The 27,625-nt window shown below is 26.4% G+C and overlaps 5 protein-coding genes across 11 annotated transcripts; 2 read left to right on the forward strand and 3 right to left on the reverse strand.

Annotated features, from left to right (window-relative positions):
- Positions 1–3,254: 3,254 nt before the first annotated feature.
- Positions 3,255–3,775, reverse strand: LOC123272538 (ATP synthase membrane subunit K, mitochondrial). The gene is made up of 2 exons (XM_044739401.1): positions 3,591–3,775; positions 3,255–3,478 (listed from the first exon to the last, which is right to left on the reverse strand). Exons 1-2 carry the CDS (start codon positions 3,663–3,665, stop codon positions 3,389–3,391), a joined length of 165 nt encoding a protein of 54 aa, XP_044595336.1. The 5' UTR covers positions 3,666–3,775; the 3' UTR covers positions 3,255–3,388.
- Positions 3,776–4,145: 370 nt separating this feature from the next.
- LOC123272524 (calcyclin-binding protein) lies at positions 4,146–21,746 on the reverse strand. Its single transcript, XM_044739384.1, has 3 exons — positions 21,455–21,746; positions 20,528–21,200; positions 4,146–4,175 (listed from the first exon to the last, which is right to left on the reverse strand). Exons 1-2 carry the CDS (start codon positions 21,473–21,475, stop codon positions 20,529–20,531), a joined length of 693 nt encoding a protein of 230 aa, XP_044595319.1. The 5' UTR covers positions 21,476–21,746; the 3' UTR covers positions 4,146–4,175; position 20,528.
- On the reverse strand, positions 4,755–27,170 carry LOC123272477. 6 transcript variants are annotated; one of them, XM_044739310.1, is made up of 6 exons: positions 13,289–13,544; positions 11,255–13,107; positions 11,031–11,172; positions 9,905–10,138; positions 9,731–9,832; positions 4,755–6,487 (listed from the first exon to the last, which is right to left on the reverse strand). In XM_044739310.1, the coding sequence occupies exons 2-6, from the start codon at positions 13,057–13,059 to the stop codon at positions 4,805–4,807; spliced, it is 3,966 nt and encodes a 1,321-aa protein (XP_044595245.1). In that variant the 5' UTR covers positions 13,060–13,107; positions 13,289–13,544; the 3' UTR covers positions 4,755–4,804. The 6 variants fall into 6 exon arrangements, with proteins under 6 accessions (XP_044595245.1, XP_044595242.1, XP_044595243.1 ...); XM_044739306.1 differs by lacking the exon at positions 4,755–6,487 and adding an exon at positions 6,979–8,082 and having other exon boundaries at positions 8,119–9,832; positions 13,289–13,557; XM_044739307.1 differs by lacking the exons at positions 4,755–6,487; positions 13,289–13,544 and adding an exon at positions 27,029–27,170 and having other exon boundaries at positions 6,977–9,832; positions 11,255–12,383.
- Positions 16,668–19,933, forward strand: LOC123272520 (1-acyl-sn-glycerol-3-phosphate acyltransferase alpha). Of its 2 annotated transcripts, none has more exons than XM_044739379.1 (6): positions 16,668–16,933; positions 17,019–17,240; positions 17,345–17,660; positions 18,172–18,337; positions 18,422–18,634; positions 19,007–19,933. In XM_044739379.1, the coding sequence occupies exons 2-5, from the start codon at positions 17,056–17,058 to the stop codon at positions 18,577–18,579; spliced, it is 825 nt and encodes a 274-aa protein (XP_044595314.1). In that variant the 5' UTR covers positions 16,668–16,933; positions 17,019–17,055; the 3' UTR covers positions 18,580–18,634; positions 19,007–19,933. The 2 variants fall into 2 exon arrangements, with proteins under 2 accessions (XP_044595314.1, XP_044595315.1); XM_044739380.1 differs by having other exon boundaries at positions 18,422–18,631; positions 19,004–19,933.
- Positions 22,127–27,616, forward strand: LOC123272510 (stimulator of interferon genes protein). Its single transcript, XM_044739368.1, has 10 exons — positions 22,127–22,328; positions 22,455–22,632; positions 22,697–22,887; positions 22,945–23,055; positions 23,135–23,270; positions 23,597–23,754; positions 23,816–23,996; positions 24,064–24,177; positions 24,239–24,355; positions 27,071–27,616. The coding sequence occupies exons 1-9, from the start codon at positions 22,323–22,325 to the stop codon at positions 24,319–24,321; spliced, it is 1,158 nt and encodes a 385-aa protein (XP_044595303.1). The 5' UTR covers positions 22,127–22,322; the 3' UTR covers positions 24,322–24,355; positions 27,071–27,616.
- Positions 27,617–27,625: the final 9 nt, after the last annotated feature.

Here is a 27,625-nt window from a genome sequence, read left to right on the forward strand (position 1 = left end):
TTCCACATGTGCAAATTGATAAAAATGACAAGTGAAAATTTTTAGAAGCATTTTTTTATTGTAATTGATTTGATGATATTAAAGTTAGCCGACATTAAACAATCAAAATTTTTTTTTTATTAATTCAATTAAGACTAAAACAATTTTTTTTAAAAATTCCACGTGAAATTTTTCAAACTTTCTGTATGTGAAATTTTTTCTTTTAACTTTTTTTTAAATAATTTTTCAATAAAAAAAATTATAAAAATTTTAAGATGTCGACTAATTATGGAAATTAAGATATAAAAACTTGAAAAACAATGCGTGAAATTTTGTAAAAATATTTTTTAGTTCTAATAATTTAAAAAAAAAATTAAAAAATTAAAAACGTCGGCTAACTTTAATATTATAAATTAAGTTAGCCGACATTTAAAAATTTTTTTTATTAATTAAAAATTAGAACTAAATAACTATTTTTTTTAAATTCTACGGATAATTTTTAAAATTTTCTACATGTGAAAAATTTTTTAAAAATTATTTTTCAATAAGATAAATTATAAAAATTTTCAAATGTCGGCTAGCTAATTTAATTTTCATATTGATTTTTTATTAAAATTTTTAATAATTGACAAGCTGAGAGCTAACTTGAGTATTATAATTAAATTCTATAAGTTTTCACGAGACAATTGTGACCAAAGGTTTATATTATTGGATTATTGTTGTGGTTGGAGTTAATTTTCAAGACCGAGATGGAGACCAATTTGTTGTAGCGCAACAAGACACTTTACTTGAATGAAGAAAAATAAAAAAAAAAAAAAAAAAAAACATTTAACAAAGTTTTCTCGATATCCGCCTTGGGGTTTCTTAAATGTTGAAAAAATAAAAGAAAGTTATAGAAAAAAATTATAAGAAAGAAAAACAAAGAAGAAAAGTCGAATCTCTTACAGATGTCACGTACTTTCAAGTTAAAATACTCACAAGCGAATCCGATTTGATATTACGCGGAAGTGAAGAAATATGTTTTAACGAAACTCTGCCAACCCCGGATATTATTTAAAATTTTTTTATTTTTATTTTAATATCCACTTTAAAATGATATTCATGTATGTCAGAGAGTAAACTGTATATATATAGTTTCAAGATAAATCTAGCTAGAATTTATTTAAATTCAGAGGTAAATTGTTGTAAAGAAAAAAAAATTAATTATATTTTTGAGAAAGGAAATAAAAATATTGACCAATTACTTTCTCGATATACGACTGATAAATTCGATGAGTGAATAAATAATAAATAATTATTATATTATAAGAATGTATATATGTCTTATTTATTTATACTTTTTTGATTAATTTGCTACGGATTAATGAAAATTAGTTAACTGAACGTCGAAAGTAATTGAGTAGTGAATTTTAAATATCAAAATTATTAATGTTAATTAATTACTAATACTTTATTAATTAAATGTAACAATCATAACTGCTAATATTATCAGAGCGTAAAAAATAATTAACGATTGAGAAACATCGATGATAATTATTGTAATTAATTCGATGCCAACCAAGTACCTCAAAGTTTGATGTGATAATAGAACGTTGATTGATTAATAAACAATATACTGATCCAAATACTCATTAGAAAAAAATATTAAATACTCTATTATTTAAAAATCATCATTTTAAAGTATGTTAAGTATTTAATTATTAAATCGTAATATAATTAATTAAAATAACATTCAAAGTTAAATTTCTGTAATAAAAAACATGCAAGTATTATATGTATAAATGTGAATTAAAAATGACATAATAATAATAATAAATATAAAAATTTTTTCTTGTAAAATTGCTCAGTCATACAAATGAAAAAAAAAAAAACTTTATCAGAATCTTTAACATTTCAATTGACTCGACGAAATATTAAAACAACTCCTGTTAATAATTATAAGCATTTAACAATAAGATAATAATAATAATTATTATTATAATAATGTTAGATATATAAGAGTAAGATCGGTGATTTTACTTATTAAAGAGGATTTTTATTAATTTTTAAGCCATCTTACCCGATCCACTGGAAGATTAATCAATTATTTTATTTATTAATTAATAATTGATAATTTTATGAGTTATGAATTAATAATTAATTAAATTTTTGATTTTCGATTACCGAAAAAGTTTCACTGAGTAAAAATTAACATATTTATATAATCTTAATTAAAATTGTCTTAAAATAAAAAATTTTTAATTATAAATTCATCTGAGGAGAGTATGAGTGCTTATACCGACAATATTCTAGTGAATTAATTAATAAATAAAAAATTGATTATTCTTCAAGTGGATCGGGTAAGATGGCTTAAAAACTAATAAAAATCCTCTTTAATAAAAAAAAAATAATAATAATAATCCTTATTAGAAAAATTAATTTAAAACGATTTGGTCGTTTAAAAATATTTTTTCTAATTAGGAAATAAAATATATAAGAGGGAAAAAAAGACGCTCTCGTGACTGTACGATAATAAAAACGTTTCTAGTCATGAAATTTTTATCATACTCCTTTGTAGACTTGTCTATGCTAAAAATAATATAAAAACATATATTTAAATAATGTAATAAATAAATATTGCTGTTAATATAAAACCACAATAGCTTGCTTATAAATTTAAATTACAGTCATGGGCTGGTGACTAGCTGAGGCTCAAATAAAAATATTATTTTTAAATGCTTTTTAAATATTTAATAGTTATCATTTTTATTGTATGTATATTATTATTTATTTTAATTTTTTTTATAATGTAATTTATCCTTGCTACAGAGTATAATTATATTGTATATAAATTATAACCAAATATAAATGACTCTTTATGAATATACGAGTATTTATTTACCTACCATAAATACATATATTTTTTATGAAAATTAAATTAGCCGATATCTGAAAATTTTTATAATTTTTTATATTGAAAAAATTATTGTAAAAAAATTAAAAGAAAAAATTTCACATGTAGAAGATTTTAAAAAACATACGTGCAATTTTTTTTAAGTATTTCTTTACTGGCAATTTAATTGATGAAAAAAATACAAAAATTTTTGAATGTCGGCTAACTTTGGTATCATATATTTTATTATTTTTTTGAAATAATAATATTTATTAAATATTTAAATAATTCAAAAACAAAAATAATTACAAATAAATCTCTCACGCATACATACTACTAATTTAAAACAACTCGGATTATTATGCAGGATTTTCAAAGGACCAACAGGTAATTACAGCTCCAGTTAAGTTATTCCTAAATATTTATTGAACAATTTAAAGAGGTTTAATTTTGTTTTTTTAACAGAAAAAGTCATGGTAGACCGAAAATAAGAATAAATTGTTGTTACATAAGTCTACATTTTACATGACAGATCATCTAGGCACTTGGTTGTGATGCCTTCTTCTTTGGTTTCAAAAGATTGTAAGCAATTACTAATCCCAGGACACTGAGTGTTAACTTAGAAGTCTGTAACATGATAAATTTTTATAAAATATATTTCAATACAATTTTTTTTTATGCGACATGTTATTACATGATACATATACTAGGTTAGGAATACTATTTTGGGTTTACTTACATTAGCTCTGCCGGAATTAGTAGTGCTGTTGAAGTATTTCTGGATACCAGTTAATTTCTGACCGTCATCACCCATTTTTGATAATTCTTTGTTTCAATAATTTATTGCAATTTAATAATTTTGCTCAGTTATATACCGACTTGTCTCACATTCACGAATTACCCGAATGTACAACCATATAGAAAATACATGCCTACAACTTTACCAATCGATTTTATTTTTCAAGTGACGCAGAGGTCACTAGCTCCTGGATAATTTTTAAGCGGTAAGCTTTTAATTTTTATTAAAAAAAATTTTTTTTTTTTATTATTATTAGGTAGTTAATTAAGAATGATAATTAATTTAGCAGATATTTTATAATTTTTAGAACTGTTGTTAACAAATAAATTACGGCAAAAAAAATAAGAAAAAAAATTGACATGTAGAAATTTTAAAAAAAAATAATTTTTAAGGTAATTTATTTGTTAAAAAAAAAAAAACTAAAAAATAAATAAGTGACTGCTAACTTTAATTTCATTAATTAGGAAAACAAATTAATTCACTAGATTATATTTTTATTGAGAAAAAAAAAATACAAAAAAAAAATTGTTTCGTTTCTTATAAATACTATCAAGTAGTGAGTCAAAAGTATACTATACAAGATCTATTCTTAAATTAAATATATTATAAAAAAGTAACTAATAATAGATATTAAACTATTGTTGATAATCATGATACTGAAACTTTAAATTGTTACTATGATTCTATAAAAATAATTATTCGATCAACAATTAATTACATTTTAATCGAAAAAACTTTGCTATTAAATTTGTCTTAAAAACTAGTTTTTAATTATATAGTTACATTTTTTAAAATATATGATAAAAAGAAAATTATAAATGATACAAATATTATCAATAATGATAACGCTAAAGATTCACACTAATTATAATCATAATTATTCGCTCAACAAATAATTAAATTCTTAAATAAGGTAAAAGCCCCAATATATGATCATATACTGGGGCTTTTACCTTAAAAACATAATTTTTTGTCATCAAATTTGTCTTAACTAAATCTACAGTTCTTAAAAAATAAAAAATTAGTGTATTAATATCAAGAATACTAAATTATTAGTAGGCTGCAAAAATTAAACATAAAAAAAAATAATTAATAATATTCAAGAGATGCTCACCAATATTATGCTTATTACTTGTCAAATAACCGGTGTCTATTTACTCATTAATAAATAGTTCATTATTAGATATTAATTTGAGTAAATCAATCATATTAACAGACAATTGAACGTCGTAATTACGATTTTTAATTCTTTCAATTTCATCTCGAGTTACAACACTGAGTTTTTGCGACAATTTGAGCACATGACTCATAGGGATAAAATCTAAGATTTCTAAATCATCATTTTCTCTAAATCGTTCAGAAGAATTTCTGTACTGTTCAAAAATCTGAGGATATTCATCAAAAGTTATTTTTTTAACCGGTATATTAGCAGATTTTAATTCAATCATAGTTAAAATAAATTTGTTGTCATCATAAACAGTAAAAGCTCGTCTGTACTGATCAATCAGTATCCATCCACTGTTTGCAAAATTATAAATAATAACATCGCCAGTCGTAAGATTTACAGTTTTAAAAGGTATTGGGTTAGAGTTTTTTTTAGTAATTGGATTATTATTTTTAATAGAACCGTACAATTTATCAGTGCTTCTAGATAACTGATCACTGTACGAATACGACGAATCTTTTTCAATACTCTCAGCAGTAGTTGCATCTATCGGGCCGCATACTGAGTAGCTACTCTTTGAATCCCAAGAATCTTCTTCGTAGTTCTCATTACGTTGCCTATTAATACCCACTGGATTTATAAGTATGTTATTATAAACAGGTATTGAACTTTTAACCGGTTCAATAGGATCAGGATTTTTCGCTGGCATATCAGTAGTTGGTTCTTCTAACTCGTCTGTAATTTTTTCTGGAATATCATACAGTACTGGAGATGCTGTACTGACTCCAAAATTAAAATTAGTTTTAGGAGGCGCGGATTTTATAACTTCTTTTTTGGGTCTTGGAGGTAGAGGCGGTAGATTTTTTATTTTTTGCGTTATAGAAGACATTATATCCTGTTTGAAAGGATTTGTTTCAATAAAATCACTTGGAACTTCCATTGATGATTTTTGTTCATTCAATTTTTGGAAAAACGATAAACTAGCTTGGGTAATTGAATTTTCTAATCTAACACGGTCTGTTTTTACTTGATGAAGAGTACTAGTGGTATCAGCTGTACTATTACCAAGATTTGAAGCGTTATCAATTGGAAGACTTCTAAAAGATTCATCGAATATATCAGAGTCATTTCTTTCGTTAGTTAACGTAGCTTCACTGTCGGCGATAGATCTAGTCTCTGATAAAGACTGATCTTTAATACGCTTGAACAAATCAATCAACTCCGGGGGAAATTTGGAGGCTGGGTGGTTAGGAGTACATGTTACTGTAGGCGTTTCGCTACAATTAATCGAACTGATAGTCTGGTAAAATAACTTAGCGTATAATTCATAGAAAGTGCTTCTTATAATTTCAAGCCCCTTTGATTCCATATCTGCGACGATCATAGATTTGTATAAGCTCACTGCCGACTGAGTGTATTGATCTAGAACCTGGATTATTTTTTCTCTAACAGTTTCCCACATTGCTGCGGAAGGAACATTGTTGGGTGTAGTAACCCCCGAGTTGGGAATAGCACTTGAATTTTGAATTGTCGGAGAGGCACATGACACTTCTGTAGACGGTGTAGAAGAAATTTGAGGTGTAGGCTGCAGTAATTCTGTAATGTTGTTAGTGCTATTTTCTCCGTAATCTTCGACGTACAAACTCATGTCATTTGGGTCAACGACGATGTTCTGAAAAAGTAGGGAAATTAATAAAATAGTAACACCAAAAAAAATAAAGTGAACATGACATTTATTTATCATACACGTTTAATTTATAAATTTAAAATTAAATAATTAATTAACAACGATTTCAAAACAATAATACATTTATTTAATAATTGTTGCTTTTAAGATAATTATTTAATTAAAAGTGTATTGATAATATGCCATTCACATTTTTTTTTGACAAATTTTATAAAGAAAAAAATATTTTTTTTTAATTACTATAAAAAAATTAATATCAAATTTTATGATGAGAAATTAGTTGAATATTAAAAAGAAAAAAATTTATTGTAATTAATTAAATGGCACATTGTCTCAGTTCTTTAATGATTCTCGCTTAACACTCATGAATTATTAAATTTTAAGAAAAATAAGTATTAATTGAAAAAAAAAAAAAAAAAAAAAAATATAATTAACTCATTATATTATTGTAATGTAAAGAAAATTTTAGTCTTTTGTATAAAAGTAAACAAAATAAAAAAATTAAATTCATTATTCATCGCTATCTAAAAAATCATCAGCGTTAAAACTCAAATTGCAATTTCTAACAACTTTTGGAGATTCAAGAAGCCCTGACTTTTTAACTTCGTTTAATATAGAACACTTCAACTTAAGACTCGGTGTTCTAATTATTTTTTCACGGTCAGAATTTTGAAAATCGCTGTCAGGTGAATCAAATTCTTTTTTAGATCCCTCGTTATTTTTTTCAAACTTGAACATCTTTTGATACTTAGGATGATTATAAACTTTAGTCAAATTTTTCTTATTGTCAAAAGCTTTTGGATCCTTTATTGGGGACTCGGAATCTGTTTCTACACGAGAAGAAGGCGAAAGATAATTATCACGAGCACTAGACATGTCTAAGCTGCTCTCAGACATTGAACTTGAAGCTTTTCCTTCATTTATTTCTTCAATTTTTAATTTATCATCTTCAGAATTACCATCAGTGTCTGTTCCTGCTGACGAGTTTGTGATGCTCTTTTGATTGGGAAGCGAAACACCGAAGAAATTTGCAAGAAAATCTAATGGTAAATGATAATCAAATTCACTGTTATCAGATTCAGGATCTAGGTCATTATAAATTCCCATTGATTTAGGCGGTTGTTTTGCCACACAAATCTCAAGTTTATTCACATCATTATTATTTTTTTCATTTAAGCTATTGCTATTTTTTGTACTTTCTTCAGAATCCAATTTCTCAATCAACATTTCACTAATTTTTTCATCACTACTTCCTTTTTCTTCTTCTTCTTCTTCTTCTTCAGAATTAATTGTCTTGGTAATTTTTTCATTAAATTCCAAGTTCTTATTTATTTTTTTAAAGTCATTACTGCTATCAGAAGCAACTTCCTTTTTTGTACTCGCTCCTCCACAATAAGAATCATCTGAATCAAGACTACCATCATCACTACTTGATTCTCTACTTTGTAGATTCAATTTTTTAAATAAACTAATTCTTGCAGATGCGTAATAAATTGAGTTGACTTTCTTCTTTGGAGATGGTAACTCTTCAATTAATACTTTTTCTTTTGGAGATGGTAGCTCTTCAATCAATACTTTTTCTTTTGGAGAAGGTAACTCTTCAATCGATACTTTATTTTTTTGAGATTGACTTTCAGCAGTTTCATTATTAACCTTTTCAGAATTTTCCTTCTTTTCATCACTTGAGCTTTCATTTTCGCTCTTTTTAATACTATTCAAGTGACGAGTCTTTAATAACTTATAAATTGTCGGAACTTGTTTAGAAGAACCAGAGGATCTACAATCACTGTCGCTTTTCTGATCAACATTATTAGACCGACTAACTGATCTATCAGGTAAATTCCAGCCGCTTCGACTATCTGAAGAAACGCTATCAGAAATAGACCCTGGTCCTCCATCTATCAATCTTCGTACATTAACTGGAACGGTCACCTTCACTCGACGAGATTTTTTATTTATAGTATTAAGAGTCTGTCGTACCATCGGTGTAATTGTCCCAGTGTATTGAATTTCATCCCCGCTATCCCACGATAAAATGGAATTGCCTTTTGAAATTTTTGGAGCAATACAAGATTGATAAAAGTTTTCAAAGTAACGATGGGCTTCATCATTCAAATATGACTTACCTACAGGTTGATTATTATTATTATTATTACCAACCATAGGTTTCGCTGAAGAAAGTTTTCCTAGTGAGATTGATTTTGATACCTTTCCGTCGTTGGTAACCTCAACTTGTTTTCTTACTGCGTTCCAGTCTAAAAATTCTTCTCGTCCATGACCACCCAAAGGACTACTGAATGTTCCCGACTCGGGAATTTCATCATCGTCTTCATCGTCAAAAGCAGTCAATAATTTTGAAACTCCCGGTTGAGAAAGTACCGGCGCTTTTTTTCCACTTGAAGTTTCATCGGAGCTTGATTGTGATTGGAGAGTTTTTCGTTCATTTTTCTTCAACAATTGTTTGATATTATTCCAATCAATTGGTTCTGCTCGCCCGTGCCCTCCTAAAGGACTACTAAAAGTTCCACATTCAGGAATGTCAGCTCTGTCATCAACGGCAATTATGTTTGATACATCTTTACATTTAACTAGATTATGATCTTCTGGAGTTTTTGATAATGATGAATGATTAGATGACTCAGAAACATAATGAGGTTTAGATGTTTTAGAAACATGATGGGGTTCAATTTTTTGAGAAGTATCTTGAGCTGGAGATGTCTTAAAAATATCTTCAAGTTTAATTGTTTGCTTTTTTGGAACAGATTTTGGTTCATGATGAATATGTTCAAGTTTAGATGCTTCAAAATTAGCACCAATTGATTCGTTAGAACTCGCATCACCTGGATTTTTATTTAATTCCTTATTTAATTCAAACCATAACTGTACTTTGTCTAAAGACGATCCTAAGGATAATAAATTTACTTTTGGGGGAGGTAAATAATTTAAAACTACTGGAGATGGTTGTGATTCTATTTGCTTGGACTTGAGTTCAGATTTAGCCTTTTCACGCAGCATTGAAGGCGATAAAGCTTCACTAGATTTTTGAGCGTTTTCTTTACTGTGATTACGGTACTTATTAATTTCAGAGGACGAAAATTTAACTGATTTATGACGATTAATTCGAGCTAAGCGAGAATTTCCTACAGACGCGTTTAAATATTTTTTCTTCCATTCGGCAGAAGATTGTAAAGCGTGTTTGAAAAAAAAGTTTCTGGTGGTAATACGAACCGTGTTAGATTTCGCAGCTAGCTTGTGTCGTAATAAGAAGTCTGCTATGTGAAGATCTTCTGGCTCTGAAGTATCAGTCAGACCAATCAGCATGGAATTATTCTAAAATTTTAATGGAAATATTTATAAAGGTTTAACAATAGTTTGGAAAATAATAATAATTGTTTAACTTACATCAACATCAATTTTTTGTACCATCGCCCACATTTCACATTTGAAGGCCAATTTAATAAATACATCACGTGCTTCAACAGGCCAACCATTACCTTCACCGGTATGTACCTTTGGTTCAATCCCAGCTAAACCACATGGAATGGCTTGAGCAGGCAAAATTCCAAAAGATCGTTTCAAAAAAAACAGTTCATCAGCACGATATGATTTCATAGTTCCGAAATCATAGAAATGGATCTGTTAAAAAGAATAGTATATTTTAAATTTAAAAAATACTAGCAACCTTGCAGTCACTATGTGACTGCCGTGACTTATGAACTATAAATAAATAAAATTTTGCGTTATTAAATAATGACTTTCGTAAAATTGCATTGTACTTTTTTAACTATTGACATTTTTAAAGATATAAGCTCATCCCGATGTTACACTCATCGAGAGCTTTCAATTGAGTACCCACATGCATTTTTGATATATTTTTCATATATACATATATATATAAATATATAAAATATATGAAAAAATGATGTGGGTACTCAAATGAAAGGTCTTGGTGAGTGTAACATCGAGATGAGCTTATGTCTTTAAAAGTTTCAATAGTTCACAAGATACAAGGTCGTTTCTTAATTATGTTAAATTGCACTGTACTATCTTAACTATTGATGTTTTTAAAAATATAAGCTCATCCTGATGTTACACTCATCAAGAGCTTTCATTTGAGTACCCACATGCATTTTGATATATTTTTCATAGATACATATATATAAATATATAAAATATATGAAAAAATGATGTGGGTACTCAAATGAAAGGTCTTGGTGAGTGTAACATCGAGATGAGCTTATGTCTTTAAAAATGTCAATAGTTGACAAGATACAAGGTCATTTCTTAATTATGTATCTAGAGATAGAGAATTTTCGAATGTAGCCTAAATAGATATCATAATAAATTGACTATCGGTGTGAATGATATGAAACCTTGAAAAGGCACAAATTCAAATCAAGACTTTTACAATGACATTAAATTTCACTAAAAAAAAAAAACCGATTTTATCATGACTATTCTGGACACAAAACTTTTCTTCTTCTCTTAATAATAATAATAACAATGATTATATTTCCAAGATACTCACTTTAGCGCTAGATAGTGAAGGTGAAACACTTTTGATCATACCACGATGCCATGTGCCGTAGAATTTGCAAGCAACATTCAATTTTTCAACCAATAAAACTTGAGGAATTGCGTACTTGGAGCTGTTTTCATCGTAAAATGTCCTATAAATAAAAGATTAACAAATAAATAAATTAAGGAAATATCCCTTAAAATTAATAAATAAAATGAACAACAAATACATACCCCAAACGTTCCATCATATCGTCAAAGTCATCTTTATTTCTACTCAATTGTACCCAGAAAAATGAAGGATCAAAAGCTTCTACTACGTTAACTTCAATAAATCGGTACTCTTTTCTTCCAAGCTCGTTCGTTCCAAGAGAAAATTCACTGACCTGTATACACTCAATAGTTTCCTCGTCATTAATTACATCCAGTGGGAATAATTTACGTCTAACTTCACGCGAAAGTCGCCGGGGGATCGATTCATCGTAATAATTTTGGCTGTTATATGAATTATAAACTGAAGCCAAAGTTGGAGTTTGTTTTATAATCTTATCATCATCATCATCTGGTATCGGTTTCCTAGCATCAAACAATTTATAGTCTCCTCTCCTATAAGGTCCAATCTTGTGAAATATATGAGGCAGATATGATACAAAGTCAGAAAACCGCTGACAATTGGACTTTCCCCAGTCCAGTGATAACTTGTATTCTTTTTCATACAAAGTTGGCAAGTCAAGACACCAAATACCATTTGGATTATTTTCCAATAGCTTCTGCAGTCTCAATACAGTACGCTGAGAAAGTGACTCTATTACAAACTTTTTATTTTTTTGAAAAAGAATTTCTCTGTCAATATTTTCAGCTTTAGTTATATCATCGCTGGTATTTACTTTAGGATTAACAGCCTCGGATTCATTATGGTAATTTGATGATCTGACTTTTGATTCATAAGTATTATTATGATTGTAACTTGAGTCGTGTTTGTAATATATTTTCTCTGGATCTTTTTCTCTTGAATCACTGATAGTATCACCAGACTTGCCATGATACTGAGTCTCATTATTTTTTACATTAGTTGGATGAATACCAATGTACTCATTTTCCGCAAAGCTCGGCCCGCTATCAAAATCATTACAATAGTCATTATTTAAATCCTCATCAGAATCCACACCAGCAATTTTGAAATTTTTAGATGAAGCATTTTTAGAATAATTTATTTCAGTGCTTGTATTCCCATAATTACTTTGATAATTACCATTTCCATTATTTTCATCTAAATTATTATAATCACTATTATTCTTCACATACTTATCATAATTGCGATTACCACTGGTCTCATTAGAATACTTTCTTTGATTATTATTATGTCTCCGAGGAGGCACAGATTGTGACCTGCTTGATTTATGCGCAAAAGAGTCCCACGGCGACGATTTTCTAAGATAAATCATGTTATCTTTAGTCGTAACTTCACGCTCGAGCATCTTTAAGTGCTCTTGGATCTGATTGTTGCTTAAATTAAGACGCGAACGGTTGTAGAGTTTTTCAAGTAATTCAGAAAGAAATAAACCACTGGGACACTCTTTTATTATTGATAAAATTTCACTTGTTACCGCGGGATCAATTATCGATGAAGAAGAAGAAGTAGATTCATACGGTCTGTTATTGTACTCTTGAGGCGGCTTGTAACCCGGCGGAACTGTCTTTCTCATTCCAATTGAGCGGCTTCGGTTCGGTCCTTTGTAATTTCTGCTTGTTTTCGTCTGCGTTCTAGCAACCAAATCAGTCACGTGTTTAAAAGACTCTTTGCCTTTGAAATTAATAAAATGAGTCACACCTCTCGAATAAACTTCTATTTCCGGGATTGTTTTAAGAAAATCAACTAACGTCGAGTAACCGTAACGATGATAAGGAATATGTTCACCGTTTAATTCATTATAATCTCTGACGATAGCATCCAATGGAATTCCGTGCGCCGGCTTCCGCGTGACGAGCTGAGAGACTACTGCCGACTGCAGGTCTTCTATTTCTTTGTCGATAGTCATTTAACTATTGCTTTGTCTTCCAAGCAGAAAATTTTCTCGCGTCACCTCCTAAAAATTTAATTTTTTTTATTAATGTAAATATAAATGTAATAAATTAATTAATTAATTTATTTTATTTTAAATAAGTGAGATTAGATATATTATTTTATCGAGGCACTAAACGTTATTTAATAAGAAATAATACAAATACAATATAAAAATAATAATATGATTATTTTAAAATGCTTACTTTAGTTAAAACTCTCAATGGAATACTCCACGAGGAATTAAATACACAAGGACGAAGAACGAGTGAGATTTTAAGTGTTTAGATATCACGACGCTATCTCAAACAAAACTTGGACTCAAGTGATCTCTGCTGGCTAGTTAGTGGCTACGCGTGTTTGGAGAGCGTCTTCTTCCCAAGTTCAAGCTTCAAGCTTCAAGCGTGCTACAGCCGACGCTAACACACCTAGCGAGTGATCAGACAAAGGAGAAAGGATGCGAAAATACCGGAAGAACATGGCCGGTAGTATATAACAAATGTAAGTTTTTGTGCTGTTAAAAATGGCGTTTAGGTCTCAGGTAGTCGGCTTCTTCATGAAATTAAAGTTAGAAGTCGCTTGAAAATTTATTTTTTTTTTTTTTTTTAATAAATTTGCTTCAAAAAATTATTTCTAAAAAATTGAATTTTTTATTTTTTTAATTTTCTAAATGTCAATTTTTTTTTCTCATTTTCTTTGATATAATTTATTTATTAGAAAAAATTCTTAAAATTATAAAATATCTGCTAAATTAATGTTCATGGCTTCTTCAACCAATCACGCACCTAATTTTTGCTTAGGTTCTTTAGCTCTCTTAATTGTTTTGTGAAAATTAAGTTACTGACATTTAAAAATTTTTAGAATTTTTTTTATTGACAAAATAATAAGATGAGAAGTAAGAAGACATTTAAAAATTTTTACAATTTTTTTTATTGAAGAAAATTATTACAAAAAATTAAAAAAAAAATTGACGTAGAAAAAACTGTAAGAATAATTAAAAAAATATATTTTTTAGTTATAATTTAATAAATTAAAAAATATCAAAAAATTAAAAACATCGGATAACTTTTAGTATTATAATTGTTTTTTTGCAGAACTTGCAGACGTGGCCTCATTAGGTATGAATGTAAGAAACTTAAAGAGATAAGTCTTGTAAATAAGTTTCAGTAAATTTATTTTTCTAATTACGTCTTAAATTCTTGTGAATGTATTTACCTGAAGCCCATTTTAAACTAAAATGAGAGAGAAAGAAGTATTTTTAAGTTAGAAAATAGATGTTATCTGTGTCTTGGGAAAATTTGGCATTTAAGGAATTTAAGAAAGTTTGAGCGTAACCAATGAGTCAAAATAGTGTTAAAATTTTTTTTTTTAATTTTAGTTTTCCCAATATCCGTCAAAATTCTTTATTTTAATTTAAAATAATTTAAGAAGGGTTTACCTTTTTTCTCTCTCTCGCCCTCTATTAGACAAACGAAAGTATCTCTGTCATACTTGTACAACAAATGGAATCTTAAAACGCATTTTATGCATAAATAAATGAAAATTTTCCAAAAAAGCGCTTCGCTCTTCGATAGATAATTTAACAATTATCTATCGAAGAGCGAAGCGTTTTTTTTTTTAAATTTTATCACATACATGAGAAAAACACGTTTGAAAATCAACTATCAACCGCTCTTAAACAATTTAATAATTGATAATTTTTTTTTACTTATTTAATAAAGTAAAGTAGTAAAATGACTTTGGTATTTATTACTTGCCGGAATAAATAAACAGATTTGGCAATAGTGCGCTTGATTATACCCATAACTGAGACGTGGATGAGTGTGTGAGTTAAACATTTCTCTCTCTGTAACTATATTTCTATCCTTTTGTTTTTTCTCAGCTGTTGACGCGATGTTGTCAAATCTTTATTCGAACACATGGCTGACGACAAACGAGTTACAAACATAAAATTTGACTTAAAATATTTCAAAAATTATATCGGTAATGTATTATTATTAAATTGTTTTTATATTTTGCAATAATCCAAATTTCTTGTGGATAGTTTTTATCCGTTAAAGTTGGGAGGTTAATATTGAAAAAAAATAATTAGTCTTGACAAAACGTTTGTCCGCCATAAGAGCCCGTGTATAAGGAGATAAAATATGTGATTTTTAAAATTTAATATCTAAGTAACTAAACGGTGAATCTTTTTTAAATATTGGGATTAGATAAATGACGTATTTATTTATACGTATATTTAATTTCAAAGCTCAAAGTTGGAAATTATTTTTTACATTAGATTTGCTCGAACTTCCTCCAGTGACGTCATCAGAGCAGTGGTTGAGAGTTTTAATGCTAAAGATGTCGTTGTTTAGGACAAACTTAGCATCTTTACCACAAATAAATGATATATTTCTGACAAATAATAAAATAATTCAAGTCAAGTGTTATATTTACTTGTACCAAATATATATAGTTGTCATAAAGAAATATTTTAAAAAACGACTTAAATAAATTGATTTATTTGAGACAAATAATTCTTTTTTTCTGTGTATGATGAATTTTTGAACAATTATAATGGAAAATAATTTGATGACTATCCAATGATTTCATTTTATTATTTAATTTATTACCTTCGGCATTAGCAATAAAAAGGTTATTTAGCAATTTGTAAAATACATCAATTGAAATGACTATTGGATAATTCGTGTGATGCTAATGTGTAATTTAATACTTAGAAAATTACATGGAGCATTAAGCTTATAGAAAAGGTTTTAATGCGCGGAGTATGAATGTACAAATAATAATAATGATAACATTAATATACGATTTTGTTTTGAAAAAAACGACACTGAAATTAGCAGACATTTATTTGATTTTTCTTGAAAAATAAACTAAAACTAGAAAATTATTTGTAAAAAATCGCATTTATAAATTTTTAGAGCTTTTGAAGATGAAATTTTTTATTACTCAAGTCAGCAGACATCTGACAATTTTTAAAAATTTTTATTATTAATCAATTATAAAAAAAAAAAAAATATTTATAAAAAATTTTCACTTGTAATTTTTTTTTTTAATTTCTTATTGAAATTTTTTCATAATAATTATAATTTTAAATAATTTTTCGAATTCTAGTAATTTTAAATGTGACAGATATCAATTAATATTTAGGACTTTTTCTTAAAAATAAATTATTGTAAGAAAAACTTTTTCAAAAATTAAAATGTAGAAATTTTAATAAATTATTGACGCAATTTTATTTGAATTAATATTCTTGTAGCTTCAAACTATGCGGAAATGATAAGCTCGGGACTGATAAATTCTAATTTAGAAGAATATATAAAAATACATTTACAAATTTTTGTAAGTTGTAAAATTTTTCAAAATTTCTTGAAAATTATTTTTTTGCTAAAAAATATAATAAAAAATTGTAAAAAAAAACTTTTATCAAAAATTTCAACAAAAAAAAATTTAACACAGTTTTTAATGAAGAGAATTGAAATTATTGAAATAGAGTAAGGGGATGTATTTATTTACTATAGTGCAATAAAGATTATTAAACTGTACATAAAAAGTACATATAGATATCATCCCAGCTAAGATGTGCGTTCATTGGTCCTAGTCCCGGCGGCGCTGATAAACGTCAGCCCTCTTGACGTTTTGCGAGTGTTGTTATACATACATGACTGATAATAATAAAATAAAAAAAAAAAGAAACAACAAAAAAATAAGTACAATGGTAATTTTTTTATATAAGTAGGAAACAAGACGTTTCCGTTGCAGTGAGTGGAGGAATTACTGGTCGTCAACAACTGCTGAGGGTTTATAACGCGAGAACAGACCAGACAAAATAAGCGCCAGGTGTTGAGGTAAGTACAGTGAATTGGAAATTTGATTAAATTTATATAATATATATATTTTTTATTTCATTAAAAAAATGTCTACCCTTTTCAGAAAATTTTTTTTCGATACTGCGGATGAAAATTACAAAATGACACCTTCTTATCTAGAAATAATTTTAGTAGGATTTATACTAATCTTACCATTTCTCTATGAAACCAGCAGTACATTTAGATATTATTTTAAATTTTTATTGTACTACGGTATTGTTATGGCTAATTCATTAATTTTGATACCTGTTATGGTGTTCCGTCCGGGAAATGTTAAAAATCTTTTGTAAGTCATCATTTTTATTTATTTTTTTATTTTATAATCTTAATAATCCAATTTGTTATCATATCAGATGTTGTTATAATTTAATGACATTACGTGAACTCTAGATTGGCCTCATCAATTTGCCATCACGTGAGCAATTTACTTGGATTAAAATGGGAATTGCGAAACCGGGAAAACTTGGAAAAAGAACAAGCATGTATCGTTGTCGCTAATCACCAGAGCTCATTGGACATACTGGGGATGTTCGAGATGTGGCCGGTAATGGACAAGTGTACAGTTGTTGCTAAAAAAGAATTATTTTACGCTTGGCCCTTTGGGCTGGCTGCTTGGCTGTGTGGTCTTATTTTTATTGATAGAATGAACTCTGAAAAAGCACGAACTGCTTTAAATACAGCCACCGATAAAATAAAAGAAAAAAAGGTAATTTTATTTTTATTTTTATTGTCTGACACAATTATTTGATAATACTAAACTTAGCCGAAGTTTTTAATTTTTTGAATTTTTTTTTTTAATAATTAAATTATAATAGAAAAATATTTTTTAAAAATTGCACTCATAGTTTTTTAAGTTTTTTACAAATGAAATTTTTTTTTTATTTTTTTGTAGTAATTTTTTTCATAATTATTTGTATGAAAATAAAGTTAACCGACATTTCAAAACTTTTAGAAATTTTTTATTGAAAAAATTTCAATTAAACAATTTAAAAAAAAAATTTAACATCTAAAAAACTTGAAAAATTCTAAGTGCAGATTTTTATAAATATCTTTTTAGTTGTAATTTAATTAATAAAAAAAATAAAAAATTTTTAGACGTCTGCTAATTTCAGTATCATTTATTTGTCAAGTATAATTGTTCTTTATAAAAGCAATATATATAGAAGTATTTAATGTGTATGAGAATTTATTGTAATAACTATTGACATTTTCAACAGATTAAACTGTGGATATTCCCAGAGGGGACGCGACACAATACCGGAGAAATCCATCCATTTAAAAAAGGTGCTTTTCATGTTGCTGTTAACTCACAATTACCCATTTTACCAGTTGTATTTTCTTCTTATTATTTTTTATCTAAAAAAGATAAGCGATTCGATCCAGGTAATATAATTAAAGTTTATTTTTTTGTTATTCAATTTTTCTTATCAGTTAATATTAATTTTAATGTAAAATAAATATTTGAAGGACGTGTTATCATCACAACTTTACCACCCATACCCACCAAAGGCCTAGGACCGGAAGATATTGAAGCGTTGATGGAAAAAACTCGTAATTCTATGACACAAGTATTTTACTCAAGCTCTCGTGAAGTACAACAGTCGCTCAACTCATGCAAACATTAAATTCAATAAGTATACTTTATTTTATCTTAATGCTACTGAACAATGGAAATAAGTACACTGAAAAAAAAAAAATAACTTAACTTGAGAGAAAAATTCCAAGAAAATAATTTTGAAGAAAATTGTCTTGAATCAAGTAAAATTTCCTTAAATAAAGAAGATTAACTTCTTGAAAATTATATAAGGTAAAAGACCCAGTTATTAACACTGGCCTAGTTGTTTGACACTTGCAATTTTATTCTAATTAAGAAAAATTAAATGTTCTCAAAAAAACCAATTTTATTGAAATTTATAATTCAAAAATTATATTTATTAATTTATTAGAATTAATTTTTTTTTTTTTTTTTTTTTTAAATTAAAATAAAATTGCAAGTGTCAATAACTGGGTCTTTTACCTTACTTGATTCAAGAACATTTTTTTTTCTGTGTAATAATGAGCCAAGGGAAACGGAACGAACGTACATCAAACTAGCTAGCTAGAAAACCAAAGACTTATACGAACTAAATTCAGTTTTACGAATTGATTTAAGTGTAAAAATATTTTCGATTTTACATTATTTCTCCAGTATACGACTTTTTGTCATTTTAAACTTATTTATCTTTTAATTAAATTATTATAATTATTTTATAAAAATACTAAGGCTGGTCTCCGTGTCATCCAACTTACTTTCGTACTATTATATTGATAAGGTCATTCCAATTATTCATGAATATCCCATAGATAAGTGAAACAATTTTCAAATATTCAGTGTTTATTTTTTTTGTTTCTTTTAAATCTTTCACAAAAAAATTTATTTTATTTATTTATTTATTTAGTAAAAAACTTACTAGTCAAATTGTATTTACCGCCGATTATTATTGTACTTTTTATTTTAAATATTTTATAAGTTTGTGAAAATTATTTTGTCATATTTAATATGATTTTAATTATTTTGAATGTATAATATAAAAAAAAAATAAGTCTTACAAGTGAAAGGAAATCATAAATTGAAAGCACAAAATTTCTAAATATTTAATAAGTATTGCTAATAATAGCTTTGTTAATTATTAAATCAAACAATTTAATTATTAATTGTTTTTGCTAAATTTTTTCTAATCGCCTGCAAGAAAGTGTATGTAAATAAAATTTACTCTTACATTTTTAAAGTCACATACGCTCAGTTATATTTTTATCAACAAATAAAATTAAAGATAACTTTCCGCTCAGGGAAAAAAAAAAATAAAAGTAACTAGTATTAAATCAATTTTAATTTTTTAACCGATGTAATAACCCCAAAATAAAATAAATCATCATTGTAAATTATAATTTTTAATAATTGTTAGTATGAGTGTGAAAAGAATAAATTTGATTGCACAATAATTAAAATTTACTTATTTTTATTAAAATTACCTTAATTGTTTTAACATAATAAAAAATATCTGTTATTAAATGCTGCATAAAGTAATTACATATTATAATAAACTAACCAATGTAATAATTCATATAAGTATTTTCAATTATTATCATTCATAACTTACAAGTTTAGTTTTAAAGTATTTAGAAAATGATACCTAAAGTTAGCTGACAATTTTTAATTTTTTTAACAAATCAATTACACGGAAAAAAACAAAATGACACTGGATATCATCCCAGATTATACTCAGTGATATCTGTGGCAAAAAAAAATTTCAGATACTAGCTAGAAAAATCCAGATTACACTGTGTGATATCTGGATTATATTCAGTGTAATTCAGATTATACTGCGTGATATCTGGATTATACTCATTGTAATCTGGATTATACTAGCTACTATCTGAAATTTTTTTTATTCAGTATAATCTGGGATGATATCCAGTGTCATCTTGTTCTTCCCGTGTAGATAAAAAAAAATTTTTTTGATAATAATTTGTTATAAAACTGTAAAAAAATTTCTAATTTTTTTTAATTTCAGTGTTATCAAAAAAAAAAAGCTTATATTGATGGGAAATTGTCAAGACCGGCATTTTTCTTCTCTTGACTTTCAGTCCACGCTTTAGCAATTGTCCTCTTCATCTCATCATCGCCTTCTTGGTACATTTTCTTCATAATATTCATCAATCCAGCTTCCGGGTCTGAATTATCGGAGCTTGGGGGAGCATTTTTCGATTCCTTTATTCTCTTCTCTATTCCAGTCACGTGTGACCAATTTTTAGAAGCCTTTTTAGACAAGAACACAACGATCATATCAGTTTTAACCTTGATGTAGCTTTTAGACGGGTCGATGTCTTCGCAGAGATTTGAAATTGGAAGCTGGTAGTTTCGATTGTCCAATCCCATAACTCGGAGGTCAATAGACCTCTCGGAGAAATTACAGGCAACAGCTTCCTTGGGTAACGATTGAACATTCTTCAGGGTGACATAGAGCTTTATGAATTTATCAGACTGGTCCCAGGCGTAGTTGGTCAATTTCACCTCGTAGCATTTTGAATCTGAGACCGCTGGAACTGCCGGCTTTGAGTTTTTGTTCTCCTCGTTTTTAGTAGCCTCCATTATTTTAGTCAGCTCTGTTTGAAGACGTCTAACCTCCAACGCAAGCATGTCTTTGACTTTCTGTCTTTTTGCTTGCAACAACAGACTATTCAGCTCATCAATGTCCAGTTTAATCTAGAGAGACAATAAATCAAAATTATCAATCTTAAAATTTTTTTCATTACTAGATATTAGATAAAATAAATTTTAATTATGAAAATTAAGTTAAAAAAAATTAGAAAAATTTTTTTTAATTGAAAAATTAGTACAAAAAAAATAAAGAAAAATTTTCATTTGTAAAAAAATTAAAATAAGTGCAATTTTATAAAAATATTTTTTAGTTATAGTTTAATATTTATTTAATATTATATTTTAATTAAGGTACTTACATCTTCGATTTTAGATGCCATTTTTGTTTTTATTTGTTTAATTGGAATATAAAAAATAAATTATAAATCACAATTGTTTTATACTTTGTAAAAATGTGTCAGCCTCTAACACGTCAATACAATCAACGATCAGGTTAAAATGTTTTTCTGGTTCTCGTGCGCGCTTTGTATAGCCTCAGAAAAACACAAAAACATTCGAGAAAATTCGTGAATGTTCTCAAACCCGAAATAAAAATTTAAACTTACTTTAAAATATTATTTTTAGTAATTATTAGTCAAAGTAGTTTTAAAGAAGATTTTTTTTCATGAATTTTTTATCAATTACACTATTATATTAATCAATTTATTGTAATTGAATTTTCTATTGTTTATTTTTGCTTATCTCAGAAATTAAATTAGTAGAAGCGCTGTTTAATAGCGGGAAAATTTGAAATAAGAAAAAGAATTTTTTACATATTGTTATAAATTATTAGATATTAGAAAAAAACAACTGATATAAAAAAAAAAACACGTCAAATTTTTTTAATTGATTAAAAAAAATTCTTAGAATTTTTAACTTGCTAATAACGCTTTAGCTCCATTTGCATGAACAGTATAATTACATATATATATATATACACACATACATTTATATAACGTGCTTATATCATATCATAAGCCAAGTATTTATGAACCGCATAAAAAATTTTTCTAAGAAAATATACACTGTAATTTAATATGCCATAAATTTTTCACCGGCTAAGTATTGAAATAGTTTAGCACTGTCATGTAAATATTGGAAAAAATTTTTAAGTAACATTTTATTGTTATTAATATATCTAAAGATTTTTATATCTTGTTAATTGTTTCTAAAATATTTCAATCAAGAATGGAGGTAACGTTAAAGCACATGTGTTTATTTATTTACTTAATATTATTACCGTAATAGTTTTAAAAATACACTTAGTGTCTTTAGTAAGGTATGTCAAGGTCATTAAAAAAATCTTTTTTAATATTTCAGGTAATGGAAGAAAAAAAAAATGACTCGAATGAAAAGCAAGAGAGTGTTTTGATATATCCTCATCAACCTTCGATGACAGTTTATATTTTGTTGATAACTGCAGTATCAATTATTATCATCGGTGTTTCCGTACGACTGATTTATAAAGACAGTTATTTAAAAGCTTTTATTGACAACTGTAAGTTGGAAATTTTTTTTCTTCTAATTTCTCAATAATAATTATTACTATAATTTTTTTACAGTGACAACTTTTGTTGTATGTTTCATGATGCTGACCTTAGGATCTTTAATGCTACGTACGATAAATTTCCTTGCAGAGTTAGAATATTTAAAAAGTCACCATGATAATCAAGTGAAGAAAATATTTACTAATACATTCGAATTTAATGTTACCTCAATAGTCTTTTCCGTTGTTTGTTGTTTATATATTTTGGTAAGTACTTTGGTTCAATTAAATTTTTTTGTAAATTAATTTAATTGGTAATTCTAGATGTTTGCTATAAGAAAAGGTGATATTCTGAGTTATACTCGTGCCTTGGATTCGACGTCAAATATCTTGATGATTTTATTGTCTATTATTGTGAGCCAAAGTATTGGGTTGGTAAGAATGACTCCGATAATATTAAATCATTAAATATAAATAATTAAAATTAAATTATTTACTTTATTTGTTTCAATAGTTTCGGTGTAAATTCAACTCTGTTTACACATCCAGTACAGCTGAAGGAGGAATTGATTATGGGACTGGGATGGCGCATAATTATTATTATGGTTATTTAAGAATTATTTTATCTTCCGATGGTGCTAGTAATCCAGGTAATATTTTTAAGTAATATTTTTAACTAATGAAAATAAAATTAGCAGACAGCTGACAATTTTCAGAATTTTTTTTATTAATAAAATTATTTCAAAAATATTAGAAGAAAAAATTGCACATGTAAAAAATTAGAAAAACTATACGTGCAATTTTTTAAAAATATTTTTTTATTGCTAGTTTAATTAATAAAAAAAAAATAATAAAAATTTTTCGCTGTCGGCTGATTTTAGTTTCATTTTTAATTATTATTTTTAAGTAATATTTTTAATTAATATTTTTAATTAATTACAGAATAAATTAAAAATAAATCATTTAATTTTTGTAGGACTGCGTGCAAAAATGGAAGTTTATGAAAGTAATCAAAGTACATCGGACGTTCAGATAAAAATTCCTGTAAAAAAACTTTTTATCTTGATACCAGAGTCTGGACATATTCCTCCAGATCTTAGAGATGCCTCTAACTATTGGCTGGAGAGTACAACGGTTGGTAATTATTGAAAGTATAATTTTCAAAACAAATATCAACTATTAAACACGATTTTAGAGTCTTGATAATGAAGTTCGAGACCGAGCTGGCGTTAAAAAACGTATTTATCGTAATACTGTCTATAAAATTCACCCTGGAGGTGAAGGAAATAAACGTAAGCCTGTTTATATTGTTGTTGAAGGAGCAACTCCAGTGTTAACATTTTATGAAGTATTACAACACGCTCATAAACATACTGGTAATTTTTTTAGTTAATTTAATAATCAAAATAATTTATAATTATTGTATTTTTTTTTTTATATTAGATACATATAAAAATTATCGACACCAGATAATCGCTGCTTTCTATAAAACTCTTCAAGATTTGTTGAATGAAAATGCTGAATCTCGTGATACTTGTGAATTAGTTTATTTTAAAGGTATTTATATTAAAAAAAAATATATATATAATTGCAATTAAATACTAATTTTTAATTTCAGATTATGACGATGATGGTAAGAGAGTTAATATCGGAGAAATTTTATTGGAAAGAATTCGGAAAGAAGCTCCAAATTGCTGTTAAATAACAAAATTTTAATTACGGGTATTTTAAAATTGTAAGTGTGATATAAATTATTAAAAAGTATTTTTAAAGTACTCAGTGGTCCAAAAAAAGAGTCTGAATATTTTTTTAAGGTTTAATGAGTACAATAAAAAAAAAAAGTTAATAAAGTATGACTGTTTTTATATATCACTACAAATTTTTAAATCGTTGTTCTATATATAATGAACGTAAAAAGAATTGACACAGATGTGAGCGAAGAGTGTATCTAGAAATATTTTAAAAATAGTTTTTTTTGTACTACACATTATTTAACAGATGTAAGTATTGAAAAAGGTTTTGCCGTATTTATTGCTCATGTATAATTAAATATTTATTTTCATCAAAAACATCTGACAATTATTAAAAATTATTAATATATTAGCGACATATCAATAATATAAATAATTACTTAGATCCTGTTGATATGTGCAACTAATTATCATGTTAGAAAACGGCAGGAAAAATAATTAATTAATTAATTAATTAATTAATTACTATACATAAAAACTCGAAAAAAATGACATTTAATTACAATTAACTACAGTAGAGATTTAATTGTTCTTTTTCTTAATTAATAATCTTAGAACCTTTTTATTTACTTTTAATAAATATGTATATTGCATAAGTAATACACAGTACACAATAATTAAAGATTGGTACAAACTAATCAGGATATTTTTTTTTTAATTAACTTTTTCACTTTTTTTTTTCATTTGCGAGCCTTATAGCCACCAATAATATTAACTCGCATTTTTTATTTTTAATATTTATTTGTCGAGCGCTATATCATTTTTTTTTATCAAGTATTTGCATACTAAAATGTTTAGGAAAATTTATCTTTTTGATACAATATTTACACAATCGACTATTTGATCGTTACCCAAGTTTCTTCTTAATTTGGGCTTGTTTGATGAAAAAATAAAAATTAAAAAAAAAAAAAAAAACAGTACTGAAATAAGTAAAAATAAATTAATATTTTAACGAAATAATAGTTATTTATAATAAGGATAATAAATTATAATATGTGCTAAATAGTTGAAAAAATTTTTTAATAATAAATGAAAATAAATAAATGAGAATACAGAGGTGAAAATGATAAATTTAAATAATATAAATTATGCTGACGCGTTATTTCTTTCTCGCTTTCTTTCACTCTCATTCTCGCTTTCATTTTCTCGCTTATTTGTAGACAGATCTGTAGCCACAATAATAATTATCATTATTATCATTATGTACTATTTAAATATTTTTTTTGATGTTCTCAGTTTTATCATTAAACATTATCAAATACAGGTTGTACAATAAAGTAGTCAATTTAAGACCATTTGCGTGTCCAGCCACCGAGTGTGAGATCAATACTGGGACAAACTGATTAATTAAATAATTAATTGACCATTTTGTCATGCAACGTCATCTGCATATACACATATATTCAGAAGTCGTTATTGTTGGCGATGATAAATTATTTTATATATTTAGCCGTAATTACTTAAATCTATTTTATTTATTTTTATTATTTAAGTACGCAATGAGACATTGGAAGAGCATAAGATATGAATTTTTAGACAATCATTTCAAATTAGCACTCAAAAAACAATTATTTATTTGGTCATGAGCATTATGCCAAAAAATTTTGATTTAATTTAAATATAATATCAATTAACAATTTAACTATTATTTTATATTACCAATCGTGCTATTGGCACACTTAAATCGAGAAATTAAAGTTAAAAAAAAATTAAATAGTTTAAGTATTTATCACTCATAAAATTTAGTAAGTAACAATCTTTTTTTTTAGTTTTTTCTTTTTTTATAATTAAATTATACAAGATGATATAGATATTTACTATTATTATAACAATATCACACTTGACACACAATTGCGTATATTCCTTCATTGTTTTTTTATTTTCTTTTACGTTTAAACAATTTGATAAAATAATACTCGCGTACATGTATTTTGATATATTCGCACAACCAAAAATAAAATAAAATTAATGATAATAATTTTAAATCATACTTCAAGAATATTTAATAAACCTGAAATAAAATAATTATTTATTGAAACAGCCGTAACTAGCACATTCCTGATCAGGTACATTGTTTATCATCGCTTAATTTATTTTCTCATTAAGTTTAATTTTTTAACTGTTCAGTTCTTGCTAAAACATTTTTGTCATTATTTATCATAAATATGTCTCGATGACAAAGAAAAAATATTTGTAATAAGAACATTGTTAAACGTGACTGGAACGCAAATGCCTTTGCGTTTACGCGCTTAACCATTTACAATGATGATGATGATGATGATAATAATAATAATAATAATAATAATATTTATAGTAACATAAGTCATTGCATTTGTTCAATTTAAAAATATCATTGAGATATTTTTATTCATACGCAATAATAAATGATAAAACATAATGTTTTTGTTATGACAAGAATACAAACTATCAATTATTCAGTATTTCAAGTCGTACATTTTTTTTAAATCTTAATGACAGTAATTATTAATAATAAAATAATATTTGACATTCTCAATATTGGAGGCCGAATAGATACTCATAGCTTTAATTAAAAAAGGAAGCATTTACATTTAATGGGAAGAAATGAACCTAATTATTTGTTAAGAAGTATCTTATTTGCTTAATGTACTGTAATGTATTATAATAAAAATCATCATTATTATAATTATTATTATTATTATTATTATTTGTGCTTATAGGACTGTTTCGAGATTGATGAATGACTAGTCGGCCACGATGCAGGATTTTAATTAAACAAAAACATATCATTACGACTAAATATACAGATATGGAACGCATGTATGCTTTTAATTATCACTGAGTTGGAAATTTTTTTAATTAAAATTAAATTATTAAAAAAAAATATCAATTAGTTCTTTTAATGAACATGAACGTAATTTTAGAATGATAAATGATAATCTGAAAAAAAAAAATGTTTTGTAAATGCGTAAAATAATATTGTGATGTTAATGATAATTAATGTAAAATTATTATGTAATTTGTTGTAGCTAAAATGATCATGGTATTGATATTTTGTTCAATTAAAAATGTTATTTTGTTAAGTACACGGAAAAAACAAGATGACACTGGATATCATCCCAGATTATACTCAGCGATATCTGTGGCAAAAAAAAAATTTTATATAGTAGCCAGAAAAATTCAGATTATACTGTGTGATATCCGGATTATACTCAGTGTAATCCAGATTATACTCATTGTAATCTGGATTATACTAGCTACTATCTGAAATTTTT

This window comes from Cotesia glomerata, linkage group LG10 (genome assembly GCF_020080835.1).
Source record: "Cotesia glomerata isolate CgM1 linkage group LG10, MPM_Cglom_v2.3, whole genome shotgun sequence".
Taxonomy (NCBI): domain Eukaryota; kingdom Metazoa; phylum Arthropoda; class Insecta; order Hymenoptera; family Braconidae; genus Cotesia; species Cotesia glomerata.

What these genes read in the sequence shown, in the direction of transcription:
- LOC123272538 (XM_044739401.1), bottom strand. Translation starts at nt 3,665, where the DNA reads ATGGGTGATGACGGTCAGAAATTAACTGGTATCCAGAAATACTTCAAC. An exon ending in CTAATTCCGGCAGAGCTAAT is followed by an intron (nt 3,479 to 3,590) that starts GTAAGTAAACCC and finishes ATCATGTTACAG; the next exon opens with ACTTCTAAGTTAACACTCAG.
- LOC123272477 (XM_044739305.1), bottom strand. Translation starts at nt 13,059, where the DNA reads ATGACTATCGACAAAGAAATAGAAGACCTGCAGTCGGCAGTAGTCTCT. An exon ending in GATATGATGGAACGTTTGGG is followed by an intron (nt 11,173 to 11,254) that starts GTATGTATTTGT and finishes TTTTATTTATAG; the next exon opens with GACATTTTACGATGAAAACA. An exon ending in CTTCACTATCTAGCGCTAAA is followed by an intron (nt 10,139 to 11,030) that starts GTGAGTATCTTG and finishes TCTTTTTAACAG; the next exon opens with ATCCATTTCTATGATTTCGG.
- LOC123272520 (XM_044739379.1), top strand. Translation starts at nt 17,056, where the DNA reads ATGACACCTTCTTATCTAGAAATAATTTTAGTAGGATTTATACTAATC. An exon ending in ATAAAATAAAAGAAAAAAAG is followed by an intron (nt 17,661 to 18,171) that starts GTAATTTTATTT and finishes CATTTTCAACAG; the next exon opens with ATTAAACTGTGGATATTCCC. An exon ending in AGATAAGCGATTCGATCCAG is followed by an intron (nt 18,338 to 18,421) that starts GTAATATAATTA and finishes AAATATTTGAAG; the next exon opens with GACGTGTTATCATCACAACT.
- LOC123272524 (XM_044739384.1), bottom strand. Translation starts at nt 21,475, where the DNA reads ATGGCATCTAAAATCGAAGAT. An exon ending in TGGCATCTAAAATCGAAGAT is followed by an intron (nt 21,201 to 21,454) that starts GTAAGTACCTTA and finishes TTGTCTCTCTAG; the next exon opens with ATTAAACTGGACATTGATGA.
- LOC123272510 (XM_044739368.1), top strand. An exon ending in AAAAGCTTTTATTGACAACT is followed by an intron (nt 22,633 to 22,696) that starts GTAAGTTGGAAA and finishes ATTTTTTTACAG; the next exon opens with TGACAACTTTTGTTGTATGT. An exon ending in TTTGTTGTTTATATATTTTG is followed by an intron (nt 22,888 to 22,944) that starts GTAAGTACTTTG and finishes TGGTAATTCTAG; the next exon opens with ATGTTTGCTATAAGAAAAGG.